The sequence below is a fragment of the Colossoma macropomum genome, unplaced genomic scaffold, assembly GCF_904425465.1.
Source record: "Colossoma macropomum unplaced genomic scaffold, Colossoma_macropomum, whole genome shotgun sequence".
Taxonomy (NCBI): Eukaryota; Metazoa; Chordata; class Actinopteri; order Characiformes; family Serrasalmidae; genus Colossoma; species Colossoma macropomum.
The window spans coordinates 24374031-24401941 of record NW_023494803.1 but is presented as its reverse complement, the minus strand read 5'-3'; the positions used below and the strand labels follow the sequence as shown (position 1 = coordinate 24401941).

The window sequence follows — 27911 nt, the reverse complement described above, 5'->3', positions numbered from 1 at the left end:
AGCTTTATATTAAGAGTGGAAGCTAGGAAGCTACCGATCCAACTTTATGGATTCCAATGACTGAAATGAGGGTATTAACAAATACTGAGTATTATTATCATACTCATGTTTCACAGTAGCAAAGCACATAAAATAAATACAAAGATTCTTTTAAGAACTTTCAAACTTTTAATATTATAGTGTTCTAGAAGGTTTATAGAATTGCTCTGTTACAACTTTATGACCATGACTAATAGTACAAATACGGACATATCAGATCCATGCAGCACTAGTGCAAGCATCTAAAACCCAGAGCTTGGTGGCTATCATATGACAGAGGATATCTAGATTATGGAATAGAAGTTTGTAATGACTAACACTGAAGAGTAAAGCAAAAAAAGAAAAAAAAATCTAAAAATAATTTAAACCCTTTAAATAGCTTGAGCCCATATATGTGCCCTCACTTTCATTCCCTGATACTCAAAACTACAAAACATAGACATTAGTTTCACAGTAGTTACTGAAGAATATATAATGCTGAATAATATGTGTTACGATTATGGGTTGAACAATACGGCAGCAGTTTATTTTCAAAAAATGTCAGGAAAATAGAAAAGTAAGCCATGAATAGTTAAAATACAATCCACAAATGACATACCACTTTTAACTATAAACCACAGTTCCTTAAACATTGGTGCAGGTGAAATGCCAATAAAAAAAGAAATCAGTGATTAGTAAATTCTCTTTGTATTAAAGAGTATACATTTTTTAAAGAGTATAAACTTTACCCCACAAATTTTATATATATATATATATATATATATATATATATATATATATATACATATATATATATATATATATATATATTCAGATACTATTGCAGATGAGCATGTTTACCACTGTGTTACATCACACTGGGGGCTAAGGCACCAGTTTTGAGAGTGTTTTGCCATTTTTCCATTCAAATTTTTTAGCTGCACAAGCATATAGGGCCTTTGTTGTCATACTTTGCACTTCATAATTCACCACACATTTTCTGTGGGAGACAAGTTGTAGACTGCAGGCAAGCCAGTCTAGAATCTGCACTCTCTGATTCTGCAGCCATGCTGTTGTAACACATGCAGAATGTGGCTTTGTGTTGTGATGCTGAAATAAGCATGGACTTTCCAGAAAAAAATGTCATCTAGAAGGCAGCTTACAGTTAGGTTCATAAATACTGAATTGGATTGAGGTCAGGTGATTTACATACAGTTAGGTTCATAAATGCTTAATTGGATTGAGGTCAGGTGATTTACTTGGCCAGTGCATTCCACTTCTTTGCCTTAAAAAAAAGTCTTGGGTTGTTTTTGCAGTATGCTTTGGGTCACTGTCCATTTGCACTGTGAAGTTCAAGTTTTGAAGCATCTGGCTAAATCTGATGGCTTGCTTCACTGGCAGTGAGAGTTCTTGGAATTCATACTGAGAGTTAACAGCAACAGATTCCAAATGCAAATGCAGATGCCACACCTGAAATCAACTCTAGACCTTTTATCTTTTCCTTTAAATAATGAGGGAATAACACACACCTGGCCATGGAACAGCTGAGCAGTCAACTGTCCAATTACATTTGAGCCCCTAAAAATTATAACCACAAAAATTGGCTGTAATTCCTACACATTCATCCGATTTGGACGTAAATACCCTCGAATTAAAGCTGACAATCTGCAATTTGAGCTTGTAATTATTATTTAATTTCAACTTCAATACGCTGTGGTAGGCAGCTAAAATAAGAATAAATTTGGTATTGTCCAAATATTTATGGACATGACTGTCTGTTGCTCTAAGATGTGTATACATATCTTTCAGCATTAATGGTGGCTTGACATGGGCACAAATACACCCCCATACTATGACAGACCCTGCTTTTTAAACTTCAACCTGGTAACAATCTGGATGGTCCTTTCCTTCTTTGGTCCAGAGAACACAGCATCCATTATTTCCATTAACAATCTGGAAGATTTACTCTTCAGACCACAATATTTCAAATGAGCCTGAGCGAAGAGAAATTGGCGGCGTTTCTGGATGTTGCTGACATTTGGCTTAAGCTGTATTTGTGGATGCAGTGACAAACAGTGTTTATCAACAACAGTTTGTCAAAGTACTTCCAAGCCCATGTAGTGATAGCCATCACAGAAGCACACCAGTTTTTAATGCTGTGCATTCTGAGGAATTGAAGGGCACGGACATTCAGCTGTGGTTTTTGGCCTTGCCCTTTACATAAAGAGATTTATCCAGATTCCCTGAGTCTTTTGATACTATGCATCGTACAGGGCAAAATACCTGAATTCCTTGTAGTTGCTTGGTGTGGAATGTTGTTCTCAAACAGTTGGATTAATCGATGAGCCTCCATGTATTCTTGCTCATAAAGTACTGCACCTTTCTTATACCCAAGCAGGACTGAATCACACATTTAAGATGTTTTTTGAACACTCACAACATTTATAGTCCAAAATTGCCACTGTCCCAACTTTCTGGAATGTGTTGCAGGCATCAATTTCATTTCAGTATATTAAAAAATTGGTAAAACATTAAATATCTTGCCTTTGTTTAATTACAGGTTAAAGAGGATTTACAATTCACGTCACTGTCTGTTTTTATTTTCTTGTCACATGCTTTCACAACTTTTTTGGAAGGTTTGCAGATGTGCCAAGCCTGAAGAAGGTGGAAAAATTGGCACTTTTGGCCACTGTTCATCACCGTCACCTGTTTACTTGACTCAAATGTAGCTCCTTGAAGGATAGTGCTAGTTTTCAGTGCATGTGCAGGGGATTTAAAGTGTTGAGCCACTGTCTGCTTCAGACTGTCAAAGGATGGAGGAGATCCAAGCTGACTCTCTCTCTCTCTCTCTCTCTCTCACACACACACACACACACACACGCATAAACTCCCTCTCTCTCGCTCTCTTTCTCACTGTCAGTCAGCCTGTCAGAGTTACACTAGTCAAGTGCTCACAGATGTGACACTTGAGAGAGCTGTGTGATTAGCCTGACAGCAGTTTCCCACTGACACTCAGAGTAAATAACTATGGAAAGGAATGTCGCTGTGCAAGTTTTAATCTCATGCATGCAAGTCCCATCACTTTATGGCCCTTAACTGGGCAGTATGATGAAAGATTATTTTTAAAAGCTTGAGTTTAAACCCAAACCCAACTATATAACAGCACTGTTCTCATGCATTGAATAATTTTGCACATGTTCAAATGAGTGGCTAGTGCTTACCTGTCCATCAAGGTCAAAAGCGAGACATGCGATGCCGTGCGTGTGCATGTCCTTCAGGATGGACACGGTCTGAACGGTGTAGGAGTCCCACACACAGATATACGGCTCCTTCCCCACCTGCCCTGTGGCCACCAACACTCGCTCTGGATGCAGGGCTAAACTGTGCACAGATATAGAGAAGGTGAAAAATAATGAAGGGACGACCCATAGAAAAATATACTACATTGACAAAATATTACTATGCATTCTACTGACATTCACAATATATTCCAATTTACCTGTGGGTATCCACCATTTACATGTGAAATAGCTCCTCTGTATTATTTCATCAGTTTTTGACATTTCCTTATTATATTTTATTCTGTGTAAGTGTAAGGCATGCAACAAACTACTGACTTCTATCCGATTTGTAACAGCTAGTATAAAATTGAAACGGACAAGCAGGAGAAAGGAAGATGAGCATTTGGTTGTTATCATTTCCCACCATCCTATGTGAAAGTGAGAGGAAGGCTTTAAGATATCAGACAGCAGAGATAATCAGGATGAGATGCTATCTGCAACTTAAGACTCATCCACACAGCAAAGTAAATTGAGGCTTCAATCAGGACAGCTAGAGTAATGCTTGGCAAGGAAAGGAAAAAAACAGAGACTGATACAGGAAGAATAAGAGGCAACTCGAATCAATTCTAGTCTGCTTATTCATTCCTTATACATCTCATAGAGCCTTGTATATGGTGCATCAGGCCTCATGATCATTAAACAGTGGAATGAACAGGAGTTGGGGAAAAGCAGGTCATTATAAATTATGAGGGTCCACCACCCCACTGGTCCGGCATGTTCATTGAGGCTTGCATTCAAATGCAGGGGGGGAAACCCTGGGGGCAGCCAAATGTTGCATAACATCTGTCCATCCCTATCAGGCTCTCCTCCTTAGCCTAACCCTCAAATAGCTTCTCTTTAAGAGGACAGCACGAAGGCATAGCCTAATGAACAGTTACTTGATTTGCTTCCAAGTGTATATGAAGAGTTTGACTGTAAAATGTTGTATATTCATTTGTACCAGTATTGGATTTACAAGTTTTTCAAAAGAAAAAAAGTTGCAAGTATAATGGAAAACATTTTTATTTCTCTGATAAAAGTGGTATTCATCACTATGTAACATTGATATTTCTTGTGTAAAGCCCACTCCCAACAACATATATGAGGAAAAAAGAAAAATCTTGAAAGTGGTCTATAATGCGTTTTGGAACAAAATCCTTAATAGAATTTGATTATAAATATACATACACCTGCCATAAAAAATTTGGGCCACCTTGCCTTATTTTGAAATGTTCAGGCTAATGTTTAATGTCTGTTACTGCTAATTTTCCATTATGTAATGCAAACACCAGCATAGATTTTGTTAGCATACAATAAGCTATGCCCTAATACTTACAGTGCCCTCCACAAATATTGGCACCCCTGGTAATCAGGAGCAAAATGAGCTGTAAAAAATATTCTTAATTACTCATCTTTCTTTCAAACTATTGGCAAAAACCTAACATTTATTTAAGGAAAAATGATGTGTGAATGTTTATGTCTGTGTGTCTGCCGGGCGATGGACTGGTGACCTGTCCAGGGTGTATCCTGCCTTCCACTTAATGACCGCTGAGATAAGCTCCAGCCCCACCCCGCAACCCAGAAGACTAAGTGGTTTAGAAAACGTGTGTGTGTGTGTGATTGGAAGAAAAAAGTCTTATCTTGAAATAAATTTTTTTTTTAAATCTATGTGTGCCACAACTGTTGGCACCCCTAGAAATACTTAAGAGTGAAGTCTAACATAAGCATATTCTCATTCATGTTAAGTTGACCTGAGCGATTAGGAAAACTTAAAGCAGTGTTATGTGAGAATTGGATATTTTTTTCTCTTGGACTAACCCTGCAGCTGCAGACTATATTTCACTTTTACACCGCTGTGGTAAATACAAATCACACTGTAAACCTCCCTCATGTGCACGTGCCCTTTGTTGACAAGCTGAAGGATACAGAATCCAACTCATGCATGAGTAGCTAAACAGTTGAAAATGCCCATTTCCACTATCAGGGCAATAATTAAAAAGTTCAAAACAACTCGAGATAAGAATCTGCCGGGAAGAGGGCATATGTATATACTGAACCCACGCACAGTGGGGAGGGGATGGTTTGATTAGACAAAAAATCTCCAAGATCCGCAGATGGGATATTGCAGACATTAGTTAGGTCTTGGTTTCTGAACGTCTCCGAAACCACAATCAAATGCCACATATGTAACCACTCATTGTCAGAAGAAAGCCTTTGCTGTCAAAGACCAACAAAATCAAGCTCCTATCGTTTGCCAAACATTACTGGAACTTTCAGTGGGACCGTGTTCTACTGTCTTTTTAGCAACAAACACCAGAGGTGAGTTTGGTGTACCAAAGACAGCCATGCAAAAAATTACCTCATCCCCACTGTGAAGCATGGTGGTGGATCTGTGATACTGTGGGTCTGTTTTTCCTCCAAAGGCACTGGACAATTTATTCAGATACATGGCATCACAGACTCCATTAAGTAAAGTACCATTAAAAATAAAATCAAAACCTAACTGCCTCAGCCAGGAAGCCTAATCTGGGCCATAGTTTGGATCTTCCAGCAGGACTTCCAGCTTCCATGACACAAAGAGTAGCTGTAGTCCAAGTAATGATAGTTATTTCTTTGTTAAAACGTGAAAATCGTTTGGCCCAAAGGTGTTTTAAACATTTGATAGGTTTAAGTGCTGACACCAAAGTTATAAAATAATGATAGCAAGATGACAACAAGGCTATTAAATATTAGGTATGGCATTATTCCAGAGACAGCTCCATCTTAAATACCATCACAAATATTTACACTTGTGATACTGAATTGCTCAATAGAAACCATATTTATTTCTAACTTGTTATTGAAAACTGGCAAAGAAACATGTTTTATGTGTATTTGAAACATTTGCTAGGCAGTGTATATTCACACGGAATAATAATGGAAGCATAAGAACATCTTAGAGAACTACACTGTGATCTCATAGTACAGCTAAAATGGTTTAATTATGGTCAATCACTTGTGAGGACTGTTCAAAAGATTATGAGAACACTCGCTCACTGAAGAAAGCTCAAACATGCCATTTGCCGGTCTCTACTGCACTTGTCCCACTCTATTTCCATGTAGAGTTAGTATGTGCTCTCTAAGAGTGCTCCTGCTTCTACAGTCTAAGCTCTCAGACAAGCACGCCAGGCTAATTCTATTCAGCGTTGAGGAGGAGTTGGACTGCTTGAAATCGCTAAGTGAGTTGGACCATTGCAGAGGATCACTGAGCTCCTGCCTTATCACTCTCTCTCTCTGCTTCTTATTCAGCTAAAGGTTTAAAGCAATTATGGTTCAAATTATGTGAAGCCATTATGATTCAAACTATGGGAGCAATATTCTCATTGATTACATCATTTAGCTGCCTTATCTTCCAAATCTAAGCATTTCACTTCATTTCTAGCTTTTAAATGCAGCTCTTCTTGCCTGTTATTCTTTTATGGGCTGTCAGTTTGAAAATTGTAACACACCCCCTCAGTTCTTTTTCCCCAATGTTTCAGTGAACTATTACTTTATTTTAAAATCACTGATTGCTGCTTTAAAACAGTCCTTGTATGAATGTTCTTTTTGCCCACTTCTTTTTACAGGATATTCTAATATTTTAAGTGAGCAGGTTTAACAGAAGCTGAATCCTGGCTCGTGTGTAATGACCTGCCCTGCGCATCAATGCAGAGAAAACACCTCGAAGGCAATCACCATTCTTCACCCTACTCTCAACGAAATACATAATCCGTAACTAAAAATAGAGCAAAGGCATCATGCTTGTGGGCACTGGCACAATTTCCAACCATCTGTATCCATCTTTGTCCTTTCTCATTGTCTATTGTGATAGAGATGATGAGTTAAGGAGCAGAGTCACAAGGGTCCTGCTATTTTCTTCCTCTATTTTCATCTTCTGCAAAGAGAGATATTGCTGTGGCGTACAAGTCTATGAATTCAAGCAAAGATACACTGTAATATATCTAGACAGCACTTGTCAAGGCCTCACATCAGTAAAATGAGAATTAAACCCCTAGAGTAGGGGTGGGCGGTATGGCAAAAAATCTAACATCACAATACTGCAAAATAGGCCTGTGCCTGGTGATGATTAACCAAGTTACCGTGGTAACAGTCCCCAGTGACAGTAAAAAATGCTCATTTACTGATTTACTTCATGCAAACCACAGCAAGCCAGTATTACCACAGATGAACACAACTGGACTTTCAGACATGTTGAGTTTTATGATCTACATTAATACTCTCACCATAAAATCTCACCTATGCATACTTATAGATGAGACCACTCTAGAAGCTGCACTGATTAGATGTGCTCTGTTCTGCAGGTAGATAGTATGCCTGTACAAAAAGTAATTTATGTTAAAGTGTACATTTTAGGACATCTTCTGACCACAGTGCCAGGTTTCACACATCACAAAAATTGACTTCACGTCTCAAGACACGAGTGAAAACATGTCTCCGCTCTCATACATCATGCGAAAAGGGTCATTTCAAATGGCCTCATGCAAAATTGCTTTGGAAAACAAGGCTCCAGGATAAGCAGCCACAAACTCTAAGATGGTAAAGTTTGGATGACACACAATTCTGTTTTCTTTTTTTTTTACTAGATTATTTACAAAGATTACAGTACACTATGATCACAATGCTACTGAACTGTGCTTTATTATGTCCTTTTATTTTAAAGATTAAGCTTCAACTCACACGCTATCATTGTGCTTGCTCCCACGGCCACTTCAGTGTAAGGGGCTTACTGTGACGTAATTATCAAAATAACCATAAATATAATCATATTGCCCAGCCCTACATAGGCCACATGTAGAACAGAAAGGAACAACAAGCATTTAGCTTTAGTTAAGGCTGCCACTATCAATTATAATAGAAATCAGCGTTTAAAAAAAAACAGCCAAAAGATAAAAATGGCCTGAACAATAACAAGTCTTGCATACCATTTCAAACAGTCCAAAACACTACACAGAAAAAAGATGAAGATGAAAATTAAGAAAGACTCCATCAAAAATTGTATAAAAAACACTTGGCAAAAAAACGCATATAAAAAGGTGTGTCCATCAGCTTCTGTTTCATCCTCTAACAGAAACCAGCAGGAGAATTTAAACTATGCATTATCATCAGTGGGGCTTGCCAGAATAATTTGAATATTCAAGTGTTTGGTTGTTATGTTGGTACTCATTTCCTTTCATGGTATTATTTGGAAAATTTGGCCTTTTGTAATCCTGATCACCCTGATAGAATTCTAGAACACTTATGTGGATTCCTCACAATTTTCAGCACTGGAGGCAAAACAAAACCTTTTATAATAAACTAGTATACAATATCAATTGTTTGACGTTGGAGGTGAGTTAAAAATGATGTCATATTCAGATAATAATGGATTTAAATGAATTTAAAATTATGTAATGTCTGGGTAACATTAGCTAAAAGCTTAATACAGACACGTTCCCCGTACACTTTTGCATGTCTGCCTTTTTCTTTGAAAGACTAAAGCAAGAAAAGTTAGCGAAAGATATGAAAATGGCAAACAGTGGTTTGATAAGTGGCATAGCCAAATACACATTAATTTATCTGGCTATAGTTTTGACAACATTCAGGTGAAGAAGCTGAGCGCATCCTCAGTTACTTATTTACTCTCCACGGAGACAAACAGAGGTAACAGGCTAGCTAAGTGGTTTAGGTGATTCATTAAATATATAAATGGCCATATATCTACAAATTTAGTATAAAACACTAAAGTTACTCACAATCCTGAACAAGATTTGTGTTGCCTATCAAAGTTATTTCACCTGCAGTTGGACCGCTAAGTATGCAATGCAACATTAACTCAGCTATCCACTGAGTAAAACAGCTAAACTGAATATGTGAAAACACAATGCTAAATAAAGATTTTAAAAGATTTATGTCAAATAAAAAAATGTAATATTTAGATTTTTTAAAATATCTAAAATGTACAAATATAATTGAGGGTGAGTATTCGATTCAGAAACATTTACAAGTGTCAAATGCCTGTAAAATGCTGTTCCGGCCAGCCCTAATAATTAGAGAATCCGCTACTAATCATTGCCAATTCATCGAGAAGGTAACTTTTACACTCTCAGAAAAAAGGTACGAAACTGTCACTGGGGCAGTACCCCTCTTGTCACTGGGGTGGGACCCTCAAAGGTACATCTTTGTACCTTTAGTCAGGGAACATAACTGTACCATAATCCATCGAAATTATATTTTCTAAGTTGTACTGACTCCACACACCCCGTCTCGTCTCCAGGCTTTTTATTTTATTGTTCTGTTTTAAAACATTAGGTTATGAAAATGTTCAAATACGAACTTTTCACTTGGGAAAAACTTACTTAAGGTTCACAACTGGATCTTAGTACCACTGTTTTACCTTTGAGGGAACATTTACATTGTTTGTACCTTTATGAACGAAAAATGTACCTGCACAGAACCTTTATTTCTAACAGTGTACTTGATTTTTGTGTGATTAATTACATTTAATTGATTAATTGTGACAGCCATAGTGATCAGCATGCTGATCGAATTCTAATCTACCAGCTATCTTGCTGATAGAACAAAAATACACGTCTCCTACTTTGGACTTAATCTATAGTGAATCTATAGTAGATTGTCTGAGGTAGATCTGCAGAGTCTCCTAAGTCTACCTTTGAGCACTTACGGCCTGAGCTAGCTTCACCCTAACATCCCTCCTGCATGGTGGAGATTACCGCAATCACGATACGCCCTACAGCCTTAAGGACTCATGTTGCCCACTGCAGAGTAACAAAAGGAAGACGGTGGATTAACCTCAAACCCCTCAATCGGCAAACCCACAGAGACAGATGGAGCAAATCAAAGAGTGCCTGTCCCATACACACTCCCACACACTGACACACTTCCAAAACTGCTAAACACGAATCACGATGGAGTCTAACAACATCTGCTTTAGTGAGAGATGGGTAAGTTGAGTTTTGGCTAACACGACTCAGATTAGAACAGTCCCCAGAGTCATAAACGCATAAACATTAGAAAAATCCTTGTCTTTAAAACATCACATGAATAAGAGACACTTTACTGCTGGCACTGTGCACAAGTAAAATTACTGTGTAATACAGGATTCTCAAAAGCACGGTGAATATCTAATATCTTTTGACTCTCTAAAGAATTAATAAGACCCTTCAGTTCTGAAGTGAAACGGTCTGTGTGTGCGTTTTGTTGGAGCTGTGGCGATGTTGCAGAGTGTTATCTGAATCTCAGTGCTGCGGGTTTATGGCTTATTCTCTCTGGTTGAACAGATCAAGCCCACACGATATGTAGGCTTAGAGGAGCAACCTCATTCTCCATTGCATTTGATCAGCAGACAGCCTTTGAGCTTCCAGTCAAATATTTCCATATTAAAAACAGCCCTGAATGTTTGGAATATACAAGAACATCTCTTGAACATCAAACGCACTAAATTTGACACAGAGTCACAGAAATAATGCTATAAGGCTAACATCCATTATAGGATGCACCAAATGTCTACTAAGCCTACTGCAGTCTCAACCACAGTTAACATTAAAATTAGCCTCTGTTCTTAACTTTAAAGTATGTTAATGTAGGGAGATTTATTCCAAGTAAATTCGGACCATTTCTGTTGATCCATTAATGATAAAATGTTCACACAATAAGGATCTCTCTCTTTCCCTCTGTCTTTCTCACTCTCTGCCTTTCCCAGGCTTCTTCCTTGAGTTCTACGTCTATTAGCTGATGAGGGGAAGACGTGATGTAGTGGATGGAGCAGCAGGCCAAAGCACTAGCCTGTGTGATGTACAGTGTGTTGCTGCCCCTTTACTCTATTAGCTAATGGAATTGAGAAAAGCCTTAGTGGGTGGATGGGCCACCATGGCTGCAGTATTAAAGAAAACAAAATACTGCCTGAAAGAAACCCCATCCACTCTTAAAAAAATGGTTCTTCAAGGGCTCTTTAGTAAAGACAAAGGTTCTATATAGAACTATGAACACTTAAAGAACCACTTGCATTACTTTGCATGGTAAAACGTTTTTTTTTCAGAATGATGTATATTGTATATGGTTCTCTAAAGAACCTTTTTGAAAACGGTTCTATATTGCACCAAAATAGCTTCTTCTATATAGAACCATACGCAACACATTCTCCTTCAATCTGAAGAACGATTTCACCATGCAAAGAACCATTTAATCATGCAAATGGTTCTTTGAGTGTTTATGTTTCTATACAAAGCCACTGTCTTTACTAAAGAACCCTTGAAGAACCACCTATTTTAAGAGCCAAAACCAATCACAGATCTATGTAATACATTCTCTTTCTCTTCTCTTCTCTTTCTCTATCCTAACACTCTTAGTAAGCCAACTGGTTGGCTGGTTGGATTGATAGGTGGATAGATGGAGGGAATTAAGGTGGGTGGAAGTGTTTTGCTATATCAGTTGAGGGTGGGAGGCAGCAGCAGAACACACTAGTACAAGCTGGAGAGGTTTAGCATGAATAAAGCAGCTTGTCATGGTAACAGGAGAATGAGTGGGAGTGGAAAATTCAAGTTAGACATAGACAGCCTATAGGCATGCCTGACCCAGCCTTGATTTCCAGGCAACTCTGTCACCTGGTTTCACTGCACCACCAAACAGGTATATCCCACCCAATTTGGTGGAGGTGAGAAAATAAGCTGGGTGGGCTCCCTGGAACCTACAGTATTGCACTCTGTTCACAGAGCGCTTTGTTTCCAGACATCACTGCACACTGACAGACAGAGAGATAGGTGGAATTAAGATGACAGCAGAGCAGAATCTATAATAGACATGGTAGATACTATGTGTAGCTGAAGAACATTTACTTTGCTGAACTGAACAAGTGAACTTTAACTCTGAACATGATTAAGAGTAACAGTCTATACCCTGTAAAACTACAGATGGAGAAGGTCACCAATCACTAGGTCTCAATTTCTAATATGAATCAAGCTGTAAAATAGACCACTGTAGTCGTGTCGTCTTTTTGATAGTAGGCGCCAACGTATCGGGTTCTGAACATTTTTGTTTAACACAGGGTGCGATTGAGGCGATTTTTCGAAAACCCTATTCATTCTGGCCATAGAGAAATGGAGCTTAGACCCGGAGTTCCTAAAATGGGCATAACGAGGACTACAGAATGACTACAGTGCTCTATTAAACTGTACTGATTCCCAACATCCAGCATCATGATTATGGAATTCTCAATAGCTATAGGTTCAATGAGATTATAAGTCATTAGATGCTGATAGAGCCCAAGTCAAAGTAAATACGTAAAACCAAGTACACAAATTGAATATAACATATATGTTTCATACAAGTTATTCTTAGCAACACACTCACACACACACATTGGCTGATGTCCAACTAAGATCAGAGCCAGTGCTAAAGCAGCAGTCACCTTGCTTGCTCTTGCTGTGGATTATGAACAGAGAGAGGATTAGAACATTTCTAAAAGTCAGTATTGCTTGCCTTGGCTTCTATAGAGCACAGTTAATCCCCACAACCAATAACACTCCATGTTCTGCACCTGTCGGCAAACATGAAAAAAGAAAAAAAAATGGCAGCGTATACTAGTGAATTGTCTACTGTATGCCATGAATCAAATGATTCCCTACAAAAGTGCTTTTTGATAAGTCATCACAACTGATCTGTATGATGCCTTCCTATGCAATGAAGAGAATCCTGCATCAAATGTACACAGTTTCTCATGCAGGACTGGTACCAATTCTGCCCAAAGAGTAAAACTGTGAAATATAAAGGAGGAAATAATGAGAGTTACCAACAACATATGAAGTACCTAAGAAGGAGTAGGGTCATAGTTTGCCCACAGAACTTCAACAATTCCTTTCTGAATTCTCGATTACAAAGTCCTAAATTTTGTGTACTGACATACTTCTGTTCTTATATCCTTTTAAAATAAAACAAAAAACTATTCTGAGATGTGAAGGAGATTAAGAACTTAATATAAAGATTCAATGACATTTAAAACTGGTAGCCAGGAAGGCCTTGGAGGGCATTTGACTTTATGTCATGGTGTGCATGTAACCACAATATGTATGAGAGCATTAACATTTTGAAATATGGTTTCTAACAGAGAGTATTGAACATCATGAGCTTCACGGATTATCATAGGATGCACCTGGTCCTGTAAAATGACTTAATGTACCTTTGTTGTTATGTGCCCACAAAGAGGAATCATTGGTCGCCTGTCAGCACCATTATGGATCCACTACTGTGTTTCACAGTTGACAATAGATAATGAGGGTCAAAGGAATCCTTTGTCCGAGAATGCAGAAAAAAAGGTGAAAAACTCATCAGACCAATTTTTTATTGCTCAGGGGTTACGGTTTGCTGCTGCTTACACCAGGTTATCCATCTTTGTGCATTTGCCTTGGCTGAATGACAGCCCTACCATAAATTCCAGTTTGGTCTTGATATGACATTGGACCGCAAAGGTCGATTCAATTCCGTTGCAATTTTTGTGTTTGCCATGCCTCTCTATCCTTGTGGATTCAGCTTTAACCTGGGGCCTTTTGTTCATGTTCATGTGTGTCAGGATATGTGTCAGGATTTTTGAGACAATTCCCCATGACATGATAAATGATTGTGCATTTTTGTCATGGATGTACCTGCAATTCATAAACCACTATTTGGCCTATTTGGAATTAGATATTTGCTTAGAATGTTGTTCAACAAAACTGACATGTCTTGTAAGGATTTGTAATAACTACAGGCTAATTAATATTAAATGGCTATACATTATTTGGCTAATGAGACTTTTACTGGTAGACCTAGCCATTCACTATTAGATAAAAAACAAATCAAATACACATAGCTCAGGTTTGAACTGTAGCCCAGCATCTTAATCATCCGATGTTTCATAATGCCACAACATTTGGTCTAGTCAAAAAAACCAACATCAAAATGGGCTACATTGCTTAGACACTTTAAATTTAATCCAAAAACTGAAACGGATTAAATTGGATGAACCAGTAGGAAAAGACAGTGTCCTGTACTACCATCTGATCTACTACTGAATGATCCATGACCACAGAATTGAAAAAAAAGTTTTCCCTTTTTTCTTTTTTTTTTGGTGCTTAATAGCTCATGAAATACTAAATCCTAAACTGTCAGTCTTAAGTAAGAGTTTCAGATGTTTTTGAAATGTATCTTAAAAGTAAGACTGAAATACAACAATGAAACAATGTGCACTAATTGTGCACTGTATCTGTATATGTTAACAAAGTGTTATCTAGTTTAAACGTTCTTTGATGATGTAATTCATTGTCAAGGCAATAAAATGTAAATTGCCATTTCAGTGTCTATAGGCTAAGCTAAGCTGTGATAACTGCACCAAGAGAATACCTGACAGTAAGACGTGAATGAATCGTATGGAGTTTCTATAATGTAAAGGCAATGTGGTGGGCAGTAAAGATGCTCGTGCTGGTGTTAGGTAACAATGCTCTTTTGCACTGAATCAGAGGCTAATCTTCCCAGGCAGGGATACTCTTTAGCCTACACAAACATGGGCACTTCTGTCCTGGCACCGCCTCTTCCACTGTCACGCCAGCTCTCACAGACCACACACTGCTGGAGAGGACAATTACACACTTAGAGAGCAACTGAGACTGATGGCAAAATCTGCTGTGTATGAGTTTGTATATGACAGTCCTGCTTGTGTGTGTGTGCGTGTGTGTGTGTATATGTGTGAGTGTGTGTGTGTGTGTGTGTGTGTGTGTGTGTGTGTGTGTGTGTGCAGTCGGGTAGGGGGGGAGGTAGGGGATATGCTCTACCGTGATCAGATAAGCAGCTTTGAGATAATGAATGAATGGATGATTGTAGAGCGTGCACTGGGACTATGGGTTACAGCAAAGAGAGAAAGAGAGAGAGAGAGAGAAAGAGAGATGAAACACATAGAGAGGCACAGAGAGAAAGACAGAGAGAGAAAGGAAGAGAGAGAGAAGGAAAGAGAGAGTGAGAGAAAGAAATAAGGAAAAAGAGAAAATAAGAGACTGAGAATAAGAGAAAAAGAGACAGAAAGAGAGAGTGTATGGGGGAGGGAAAAGGGGCAAAGAAAATAGGACTGGCCTGAGCTGCATTTTACAATACTTGCGTACTGAAATACTTATTCTCAAAATAACCCTTAAAAAACAATTATATTTGCGTTTCATAATTAACCATATTTCTAAATATGTCTGTCACTGCGGTTCAAAATATATCCAGTAGGCAGCAACAGTGTATTAATACTCAGGCTGAAGACCAGCTGCTTATGCACTGTATGTTGCTGTGACAGAATCTGCAATTTGTGAATTCAGATCATGCCTTCAACACAGAACTACAACAAGAACTTGAGCTGGAGTTCTGGGCAGCTTCGGCCTGTAGCTAGAAGACCAGAATCCCCTCATAGCTGTAGTAGGACTGATGTAGGTCTGGGGAACAGGGAGGAGATGGGGTGGTGGTGGGGATTGCGAACGCTTCGTCACAGGAACGGAAGGTGAGGATGTGAATTTATAGGGTGTTAGATTGGAAGAAGGAGGGGTTTCAGGCATGCCCCCCCAAACTTCAGTTATAACCTAACTACATTTGTAGGCCTCTCACTGAAATATAGCTTTTATGAGTCATGTATGTAGACACTAAGGATGTAACAATGAGTGCAGCTGGCTGCAGTGGAGCACAAAGCGTGGAGTGGAGGATTGAGGAGTTTGAGGAATGTTTAAAACTATAAGCTCCCTGATCTTAGTTCTATTTAAAGGCCTATGCGGACAAAATGTGTTGTGGGTTAGGCTACAGTTTTGTGTGGCTTGAAAAAAGGGCAGAGCTTATGGATACTAAATAAAGAGCTGAATTCCAATGTTACAAACAAATACTCAAGTATTTAAAGTACTGAGGCCAGCCCGAGTAGAAAGAGAAAGACAAAGAGAGAGAGAAAGTAAGAGAGCGACAGAGGATTCCCTTCTGCAGGGATAGACCAGGGCAGTAATGGGGAAAGCCTGGATGATCACTGGTGAACCAGTAGACGCGAGAGATCTGTCTCCTAGCATTAATGTCACAGTAATGGGCTCGCACATGCATGACTGCACCCTGTCAACACACATGCGCTCTGCTCACTGGGCCTGGCTGCACGTGCTCTATGAGAGTGCGCATATATACACACATGCACACAACTACACACATGCACACACATGTACCCACCCACAAAGTAAACAAGCAGGCTATATATCACCTTCACATCATTTATATGCAAATACACCCCATGACAATCACAATCACACAGGTAGTTACAGCAAATGATGCCTGAAAACACCCTGCAGTGTCCACCAACGTGCTCAAGTGAAGAAAACAAAAATGAAAATGAAAATGTACAGCGCTAGAGTGCACTTGGTTTTGGAGTGTAATCTTCCCTTAAAGTCTTTTAAGGGGCTATCCTGTGAGAGTGCAGCCATGCACACTTATGCCTTTAAACCAATTTCTCCACTGTAGCTTCATCAAAGAGCAGAGTAAGTAAGCCGCTGACAAAACACTGCCTACCAAAATATAATATAATATTACATGGAGACAATTTTACAATACACTGTATGTACCACAGTATTTTGTAGTTCTGAAGCTTGCAAGCTGAGAAAAACACAGTGTAAACAATCAAACATTTTAAACACATCAAAAACTTTTTTTGTTGATTTGTTCTTTTTATTTAAGTCCAAACATACAGGACCAATTATTCTCTTTCTGACTTCTGGCACTGTCAGGATTCAAACTCACAATGTTTCATCAGTAGGGCAAAACTTTAGACAGCTATACCAATTAACAGAATTCCTTAGGCCAGGCCTATTATATCCTAAGGCATATTATTCAGTAACCAAGCAAACTGATTCAGTAGGCCTGTCATGTTTGTGAAATTTTAGCTGGCGATTAACTGACATTAATAATTACAATTAACACTTTAATTTTTTTATTCATTGTAAACAATACTGTATAGAAGTGCAAGTCTGGAGTGGTCTTACTGGCTGATTAGCTATCTCAATTCCTTGCTGTAGACACTTAGTAACTCCCAACTGAAGACAGACACAGTTCAAGCTCAAATAAACAAACATTACTCACCACTGCCCTCTAAAGGTGTTATAGCACCAAGCAGAAGTTAGAGCTTTTGCTGTTTTTATAAGACCCATGGCATCTTAATAAATGCACTTTCAGTTTTCTTTTATTTGCATGTATTTGCCTGTATTTACCCAACAGATGAAAATTCACATTCTGTTTACTGCTGCATGATCATGAAAGTAAAAACTAACAACTGTGGAAAATAAAAGTGGGCAGCTTAAAGCTGCAGATGTAAAATATTGTTCTTGGTAAAATTGAAAGAAGAAGCATTAGCGAGTCTGGAAAAACACACTACAATATGGTGTCTGTGCACTGATGCGAATCACACTGTGAAGTTGGAAATAGTCATTTAAAAGTCAGCGGTCAGATTCTGAGGGAGTTTTTCAGAGCATTTCATACTTTACGTGTTAATGTCACACACCTAGGCTCAAAAAGAAGGTCCAGCTCCATGTCTCAAATGCAAAATCAACATTATACTGACAAAGAAATTATGACAATAGAAGATAAATCACTCACATCCTCAGAAGAGGTGCTGTTTGCCAAGTGTACTACTTTGTACATGACATAAGCAATCTTTCCAGCAAATGTATACAAACAGATTATTTTACTTTCACTAAATCAAAATTCCAGTGGGTCAGAAGTTTAAATTCACCAAAATACTGTGCCTTCCAATTAAAGAAAACAATATAATGGCTTTAGAAGCTTCTGAAAGGCTAATTTAACATCATTTGAGTTAATTGGTGGTGGCAACCTATGGCAGTATTTTAAGGCCTACCTTCAAGGCCTACTTGCCACTTGCTTGATTTCATGGAAGAATCTAAAGAAATCAGCCAAGACAACAGAAAAAGAATTGTGAACTCTGGCACATCCTTGGGAGCAATTTCCAAATACCTGAAGGTACCACATTCATCTGTTCAAACGATAATGTGCAAGTTTAAACACCATCGGGCCATCATACCGTTTGGAAAGGAGACGCATTCTGTCTCCTAGAGATGAACGTACTTTGGTGCGAAAAATACAAATCAATCCAAGAACAACAGCAATGCTGGAGGAAACAGGTACAAAAGTATCTATATCAACAGTAAAACGTGTCCTATATCGACATATGACCTGAAAGGCCGCTCAGCAAGGAAGAAGCCACTGCTCTATAACCGCCATAAAAAAGCCAGGTTAAAGGAGGTACTGGTGCACTTCACAATTAAGACAGCATTACGAGGAAGGGAAATTATGTGGAGCTATTAAAGCAACACTTCAAGATATCAGCCAGGAAGTTAAAGCTTGGGTGCAAATGGACAATGACCCCAAGCATACTTGTGGCAAAATGGCTTAAGGACAACCAAGTGAAGGTAATGGTGTGGCTAACACAAAGCCCTGGCCACAATCCCATTGAAAATTTATGGGCAGAGCTGAAAAAGCATGTGCGAGCAGGGAGGCCTACAACCCTGACTCAGTTACATGAGTTCTGTCAGAAGAAATGGGCTAAAATTCCAGCAACTTATTGTGAGAAGTCCGACCCAGGTTAAACAATTTTAAGGAAATACTACCAAATACTGACCACGTGTAAGTAAACTTCTGAGCCACTAGGAATGTGATGAAAGAAATAAAAGCTGAAATAAATCATTGTCTCTAGTGTTATTCTGACATTTCACATTTTTAAAATATAGTAGTGACCCCAACTGATCTAAAAGAGGGAACGTGTATTAGGATTAAATGTCAGAAAAAGTGAGTTTAAATTAATGTGGATAAGGTGTATGTAAACTTATGACTTCAACTGTATTTCCCACTCCTACTAACAAGATCACCAAACTTAAGATAAGTCTGGAATATAAAATATTAGTCATTTAATGACAGCTGTGCTGCAACATACAGCTTTTCACAATATAGACACTTTAATGTGCCTACACACATACACACATGTTCAAGAGCATATCCAACAGCCCCACCAACACACTGTGCACTGTGATAGTACACCATTGCACCAATGCTAAAACTGACATCATACTTTCCTCTTTGATTGCCCACCCCCACATACTAGCAAAAACACCCGCTCTTACTCATTGATACTATTAGACCACGAGCAGCAGGAGGCAGCACAGATTAAGGATTACGTTAGAAATGAGTGCAGGCAAATGCACATGGCTTACAGGAGAGCACAACCACCACACAAGAGGCACGAAGGGGGGGGGGAGAAAGAGTGACAGTAAGAGACAGAAAGAGCTTGAGCTTGATCACTTGGGTTAAACGAGACGCACATCACCCCTCCCCCTGCCTGAGCGCACACACGTAGGCTAGATGTGTACACATCCACATCACATAAAAGCTCAACGATGACCTGTGAGCTGTGGCTCTGATGAAGGCTTTGAGCTTGATTGAGCTCCTACCCTTATAGGATTTTTGAAGTCAGACATGAGGTTTCCTGTAGAAAATGATTTCACATTGGCTTGTCTCTTGGTACTAGAGATGAGTGATATGGCAAAATGTCATACTTCAGAAGTTTTTATGATGCAGGATATGTCACAATATTTATCTTTTTCCTGACATCTGATAAGTTAGAACAAAGTAAGCCCATATTTTCAAAATACTATCAAGAACTATGAATTCAATTATTTGTACTAATTTTTCACATTGGACTGCACTAAATTCAAATAATCAAGACTAATAATTCTCTCTTTGGGAAGTTGTGAAGTAGTTTTTAAGTACTGATGATATCTACAATATGCTTAGAAAAGCAAATTGTGACATACTGTGATGCAATTTATCACAATAACAATGAATATTGTCATACTGCCCAGCTCTACTTGGTACCTGCTGAAAATTATACATTATACAGAATAAAATATAAAGAACTATGGGCCTCATTCACCAATATCTTCCCAAGTTTTTTTCCTAAATTTGTTCTTGAGAAAGGTCCTAAAAAAAGCCTATGTCAGATTCATGATGTGTTCTTGAACCACAGGATGGTCCACATCTTTGTGCTCTTGAGTGTGCATAAATTCTGTTCTGTCCTAAGAACAAAATCTAAATAAGAGAACACTGGTGAATATCAGAAACTTTGTGAAAACTGCTTAAGTGGGTTTAAAGAAGAAAACTGTTGTTGGTGAAAGAGGCCCTATGAAAGAAACCACAAGAGCAGATCAAAAACTTCATTACAGTATAAACAAAAATAAAATAAAAAAACAACACTGAAAATAGTGTACAGACATTTAAAACTCATTCTCTTCAGAGTGTCTCTCATTCATTGCTTTTCAGGGAATCTGCTGTTAATGATAATTAATTGATCAAATAGTTCATACAAACACAATTCCAAAAAAGGACAGAAGAACAAATGTAAATAAAAAGAGAGCAATGATTTGCAAATCCTTTCTGACCTGTATTCAGTGCCCCTTTCCCAATACTTCTAGAATGTGTTGCAAACATGTTTACAAAAATCAATAAAGTAAAATATTAAATATCTCTTCTTAAATACCTGTAAAAGACAGTTTACAAATCACTTGCTTCTGTTCTTATTTGCTTTTTAACTAGTGTCCTGACTTTTTAAGAATTGGAATTGTGTGTGAAAGAAATTGAACACTGAACAGCACTACTTAACACTAACCTGTACTTAAATGAAAACAGTACAAAAGAGATATTTAATGTTTAAACTGATTAACTTTATTATTTTTGTATATATATACATTAATTCTAAATTTGTTGCTGGCAACATGTTCTAAAAAAGTTGGGGCAGGGGCATGTTTACCACTGTATCACAACACCTTTCAATAATGTTCAGTAATCGTTTGGTAACTGAGGACTTGCTTTATATAACACTTCAGCTGCTCAACATTCTGGGGCCTCCATTAACATTTATTGCACTTCAACATGAGCCCCACACTTTAATGGGAGACAGGTCTGAACTGCAGGCAGGCTGCTTTAGCACCTGCACTCTCTTACTACGAAGCCAAACTGTTGTAACACGTGCAGTCTTGCTGAAACAAGCAGGGCTGTCCTTGAAAATGACTTCATCTAAATGGCAGTATATGTCGCTCCAAAATGCGCATGTATCCCTCAGCATTATTGGTGACTTCACAGATGTGCAATTCACCCACTAACACATCCCCATACCATGACTCTGTCTTTTGAACTTTGTGTTGATAACAATCAGGATGGTCCTTTTCCTCTGTGGTCAGAGAACACAACATCCCAAAACAATTTAAAACAATTTGAATCTGTTTATCTGTGAAAAGCAGCTAAACAGGTGTTTTTGATCATTTCACAAACTTCCCAATGTTAAGGTGCTCCTGTCCCAACTTTTTTGGAATGTGTTGAAGGCATCCAATTCGGAATCAGTGCATATTTACAAAAATCCATAAAGTTGATTAAATGTTACTTCTTTGTGCTGTTTTCAAATAAATGTCAGTTTACACATTTTCTCTCTTCATTTTCATTTTACCTGCTGTCCCAACATTTTTAGAATTGAGTTTGTATGTGAAAAAAAACAAACAACTTCAGTAGCAGTGCTACTTTGTATAGGAAATGCTACTTTGTAGTACAAACCTCAGCTCCAAAAAAAGTTAAGAACAGTATATGAAATGCAAATAAAAACAGAGAGCAGCGATTTGTAAATCCATTTTGACCTGTACTTAAACAAAAAAGAGTACAAACACAAGATTTTTAATATGCTACCTTAACAATTATATTGTTTTTGTAAAAATACACTCATTCTGAAATAATGCCTGCAAGAGGTTCCAAGAAAGTTGGGACAAGTGCAATTTACAAGAAACATTGTAAAATGGTCAAAACAACATCGTAAACAAGCAATGCAATCATGCTTGGGTATAAAATGAAGGCCTAGTCCTTTGTAAGCAACGATGGACCAAGGCTTCCCACTTTGCCAAAAATGCACTGTATTAAAAATAAACAAGCTGCTGTGACAGATACCAGCACACAATCTCAGGAATATTTTGACAAACCTTTGTCAATTAATATTGCTCAGTGCTGCATCCACAAGACTGTACATGTACAGCAGAAGCCATATGTCAACAACATCTAGAAATGCTGAACACCCAAAGAAGAAAAGGACCATCCAGGCTGTTACCAGCATAAAGTTCAAAAGCCAGGGTCTTTCAGGGTACGGTGTCCATGGCGTGGGTAACTTGCACATCATGTCTGTGAAGGCACCATTACTGCTGAAAGATATACACACATTTTGGAGCAACGTATGCTGCCTTCTAGATGCTGTCTTTTTCATGGACATTCATGATCATTTCAACATAAAAATGGCAAGTCACATTCTGCATATGTTACAACAGCATGGCTGCATAATCAGAGAGTGCAGGGCTAGACTAGTTGAAAGTTGATGTAACACAATGCTTAACATGTTCATGTCCTACCTTTTTGGAACATGTTGCAGGCATCATATTTGAATGAGTTTTAGTTACAAAGAAAAAAATAAACAACAAAGTTCAAAATGTAAAACATCAGACATTGTTACTGTACAGCTTTCTTTTCAGTCAGTGATAATAATGTTTTTATTAACATTTCACACACTCACAATTTTTTCAAACTGAGGTTTGTTCTGACATAAAATGTATAGAAGTCAAACCAATCAGTCTAGATATGCTTAGAGCTCTATAGAATCAAGACAGTTTTAATAAAATAAAATACTGAATCTTGATCTCAGAACTGAAAATCAAAATATTCAAACCTGAAAATATGTGAAAATAAGACTGTATGATAAGGGCCAAACATCATATTGCAATTATACTGCTACACACTGTGTTTGTGATATGCTTTGCAATATACAGAAAACATACAGTTAACAGTTAGTGTGACATGGTAAACACTGGCCTGCATTAATTTGTCAAAATGATTTACAGTTGTTGGACCATATGAATGCTTAGATTTTTTTAAACAACTTTGTATGGCTAAAGGCTCATTTGCACATGGCAGACTTCTGTGATTTCAGTATTGTGAAGGCTGATCATTCTGATAACAATTAACAGATGATATATTATTCAAACAGAGCAGTTTAACAAATAATTGTTCATTTAATTCAGTCCTTCTCCTTCTCTTTGTTCATTCATGTTCCCACATCTCCATTCATTTCTCTTCACATGCTGAGTGTCTTAAAAACAAACAGACATTTGATCCTGAGGGCAAGGCAACATTAGTAGAGCATGCAGCAGGGACCAATTAACCAGCAAATCATCTAACACACAAGAACAGACATGGGGGAGTCTGGACACAAGATTATGTAGCGACCTTAACTGGTGCTTTAAATCTGGACAGATTAATTCTTTAAACTCACATTTAAATACTACAAGTAATTTTAATCATTCTTAAATCTTAAACATTTTAAATCAGTTTTAAAGGCTTTCTTAAACCACAATTAAAGACACTTCTTAACTAGCTGGGGTTAGGTTTAGAAAAGGGAAATTTTTCCTTTAATTTAGGCCTAGATTTACACATTTTAGCAGTGAATGTTAACTACAGTCTACATTGGCTGAAAAAGAAGAGCAGTCAGAGATTACTCTGTAATTCTCTCCAGTATGATCTCTGTGGGACTCCATGAAATCTCTGTACGGCTTCTTTACATGGAGACTAACTGTGTAGAATTTGACCTGTAACGAACTAAAAAAGCCTAAAAGAACATTAAAATGTCTTCTTTGTTTCTATTTATTTGAACATCCCACTCTGATTCTCGCAACATCCAAGCATCCACCATTCTCAGAAATCCTTGCCTGAGAATACCTGTGAATCTATGAATGCCTAAAGCAAACCTGTGAATCAGGTAAGTACTATGGCTAAGATAATGCTTCAACCAAGACTGACCTGTTTTGGGGGAAACTGGGGGCAACCCCCTTTCATCACGTTTCCTTTTCATTTAATTAACCATATATAATTCAGAAAATATTGTAGATAACTCAAAGCTTTCATTTCGGTCTCGTGTGCAATCACATCATATGCATCTTATATTAGGAGTTTGCAGTCCAGACGTACAGTAACAGTCAAAACTTTGGATAAATTTACTCAAAATGTCATCAAACATCACGACTACGAAATAACATACATGGAATCAGGTAGTGGCAAAAAAAGTTAATCAAACCCAAACAAATCAATACGATTTTTCAGAGTAGCCCTCCTTTGCCTTAATGCAGCTTTACACACTCTTTGTCATTCTCGCAAGCAACTTCATAAGAAGCTAACAGTCCTAAAGAAGTCAAATACTAAGCATTTCTACTTAATGAGGCATTTAAAAATGATAATACATGCATGTGTTAATAAGTTAGTGTTAATAATTTTTGTAACGTTAACATTATATTTTATATTTCATAGCACGGTTAGCAACTATTTACTATTTATATTTGAAAGAAATTTAAAGCATATGCCTTTAGACCAAATGTCTTTAAGATTGTGAAAAACATTTTCAAACTGATGTGTCCAAACTTCTGACAGGTGCTGTATGTAGTACAACACTACACTGTTGCTAATAAGATGATACTTTAGCTTTGATTTATTTCAGTATTAAGCTTATTATTAACCTAATTTTAACCCTTTAAGTAAAATCGCTCCAGAGAGTGGCTTTAAAAATGTGTTGCTTAACATGAAATTAGATGTCAGTGTCACATTCAGTACAACACTACATTCTGCATTTTTCAGACGGAGCTAAACTCTGAGCACTCTGTATCTGAACATCTCGGTTAATACTATTTCTGTCTTTCTCTTTCCAACCGCAAGCGGTACCAGTGGTTAAATATTTGATTTGCGCTTGTCTGAGCATAAGTGGAGTGTTTTTCAGCTGTTCGGCACGACATGCACTCGAGAGACCAACTACTCATTTAAAGCTGACGAGAACAGCAGCTTGTCTGTTGTCTAAGAAAGAGCCTGTTTTTTTCTCCCTCTCTGTTCCACATGAGTTGCTGCAAAACGAGATCTGTTCAACATCTGCAGCTCAGCTCTGGACCCACCTTCCACCGCCCACTGAGCATTCTACTCCAGGGCAACCACCGATGCCGTATGAATAAACACAGCCACAAAAGCACAACCAGCCACACTGCCACACATACACACAGAGGATCCGCTTGCAATGCATTGGTACTCCATTCTGCACACACTTGACCTACTCAGAGTACATTTTTACATGGAAAAAAAGCCATGAAGCCATTTGCAAGCAAACTGCCCAAGTAAAATTTAAACTGAAATGTATGAACTATTACTGAAAGCAGTTTATGATTGTGTTGGTTTCCATTCAAAAGCACACACCTTATAAGAAAACTACGGATATTCATTCATACACACTATACTTAGATTCAGCAGGGTTGAAGCCCATTCTACTCAAAGCCACAATCTAAACACTGCATCAGCCAAACTGGATCAAAGGGACTATCCCATTCTATCTATTGTAAAATAAGCAGCAATGTAACAATGCATCACGACATTGCGATACTGCAATGCAAAAATGTGACAGTGAATCACGTTTAATCATGGATTTAAAACACTGCATCATGGATAATGGACTTTATGTTACTTAGTAACACACAACAATATAAAAATCATATCAGTATTAGTAGATATTTGCTTTAAAAAGATTATCAGCATCGGACACGTTTAGAATTGACTGATTTCAAATTGTTCTTTGCTTTTGTATTTTTTGTATTCTGGAAGAGCAGAACATTTAGGTGACACTGAATTACTGCGCTAAAATGTATGTGTTTTATGCATTTAATTGCATTTGTTTCTTCAAACAAATGTTACATTTCTCTGTTAAGCTAACCCAGGCAATTTCTAAATTTTATATAAATGTTTATGTATCGGCATTGGCAGAGATGCTAAACAATGGATATCGTCACTCAATTAAAGTATCAGCACTGGCAGAGATGCTAAACAATGGATAATTGTGGGCGCCCTGGCCCACAATTGGTGCACCCCCTTTATTAATAATGCCATCTAATACATTTGCATTGTTTGGACATTTTCATCGATCAGCACCAACTGACTCACTCCAGTACTCCACCCTCCCAGCTCTACTGTCATTAAGTTATGCAACAACATGATTACAGTCATAATGCTTCTTCATTCAAAATTTGTTTAGAACATCGTGAGAACACCGTATTGTGAACCCAGTATTGTGCATCAAATGGTATTGTGTGCTGAGTTTATTGTTACATCCCTAAAATAAGTCATATTAATACAGGTGCTTTTTCTAATAGGTATTTTACACAACATATAAATAAAAGCCAAAATTCTTTAAATAATAAAATGACACTGGTGCCATATGGAGGCATTTGCTATGCATGAACAGTGAATGACAGTCATCTCAGGGGGTCAAGCACAGGGCTACATTCTGCTACTGAAGTAACCAGAGAAGCAAGGGTCCCAATGGGATATCTGAACTGAGTCACACAACCACAAACTTCTTGGCGAATTGGTTTTCAATGACAGGTCTTCAAAGTGAAGTCACTGAGTATTATGTGGCTGTGTCTCACTTATGAACAAAGTAGCACAACGCAATTCTATTGCTACATACTGTGACCACGATATTCCTTTGATATAATAAATACACACTGGTGAGCCCTTAATGTAGTTAAAAACTGACCTGTATTATTTTAACCAAAAGTAAAATTAACACTTTTTAGATCAGGTGGATGCTTACAATAACAATTAACAAATTATATCATCATATCAGCTTATTGGCTGTGTTCATCTGTGCAGCCTGGGATCTTTTTGGAGCTGTCCAGTTCAGCACTAGATGTCCAGGATCCTGATGCTGAGTGACTTTATTAAACCCTTGTCCTGTTCGCTGTTTCACTTAAACCCATTATCTAACTTGGACACTGGTATTTTACCCAGGTCATAGAAATAAACTCACAGATACTATCTCTGCTTACATATAGGCACACAAGCACTCATCAGTGCATTCACAAAGGTGTGTCACTTTTGAAAGGCAATGCAAGGTCAGTTTCTTTCTAACCTAATTAATAATGGAGAGTTGAGCCAGCTGACTAGCGGCAAAGCATACTGGAAGCTACAATCACTAGGACAGCACATACACAATTTTATATGGCTCTGCTGAAGTGAGAGCAGAAGAGACATTAATATCTTGGAGAGTACACAGACCTTAAGAGCACTAGCACGGTCTACTGACCAACTGCAAAAGGCTGTTTTAGTGTATAAATATCAGGCAAACTGTCAAACCACACAAAACTTAAAAAGAAAAAAAATAAAGGTTTTCAGTAGTGGTTCATTAAACAGGCCTGCAGGCCGTTTTAATAGCACTAACATCCAATTAATAAGCTGAATCCAAGTCATTCTGTCAGAAGGCACCACACAATCTAAGCAGTAGCGGAACTGGAAAAAATCAAAGGGGGGGGGGTTTAACCCCTTAAATCTCAGGCTTATTATTCCGTAACTACAGGGACTTCAATGCAAACTGGCTGAGATATTCTTAGGTTATAGAAG

The 27911-nt window shown here is 37.9% G+C and overlaps 1 protein-coding gene across 4 annotated transcripts in view; it reads right to left on the bottom strand.

Moving 5' to 3' along the window:
• The window catches only part of eml5 (EMAP like 5), a 73716-nt gene that overhangs the window by 44281 nt on the left and 1524 nt on the right, over positions 1 to 27911 (bottom strand). For all 4 annotated transcript variants that reach the window (XR_005008538.1, XR_005008539.1, XM_036593266.1 and 1 more), the window contains exon 2: positions 3240 to 3399. Coding sequence is in view for 2 of the 4 variants with exons in the window: in XM_036593266.1 (XP_036449159.1) it covers positions 3240 to 3399 (160 nt within the window). In the remaining 2 variants the exon portion in view is untranslated. The remainder of the gene's footprint in view (positions 1 to 3239; positions 3400 to 27911) is intronic.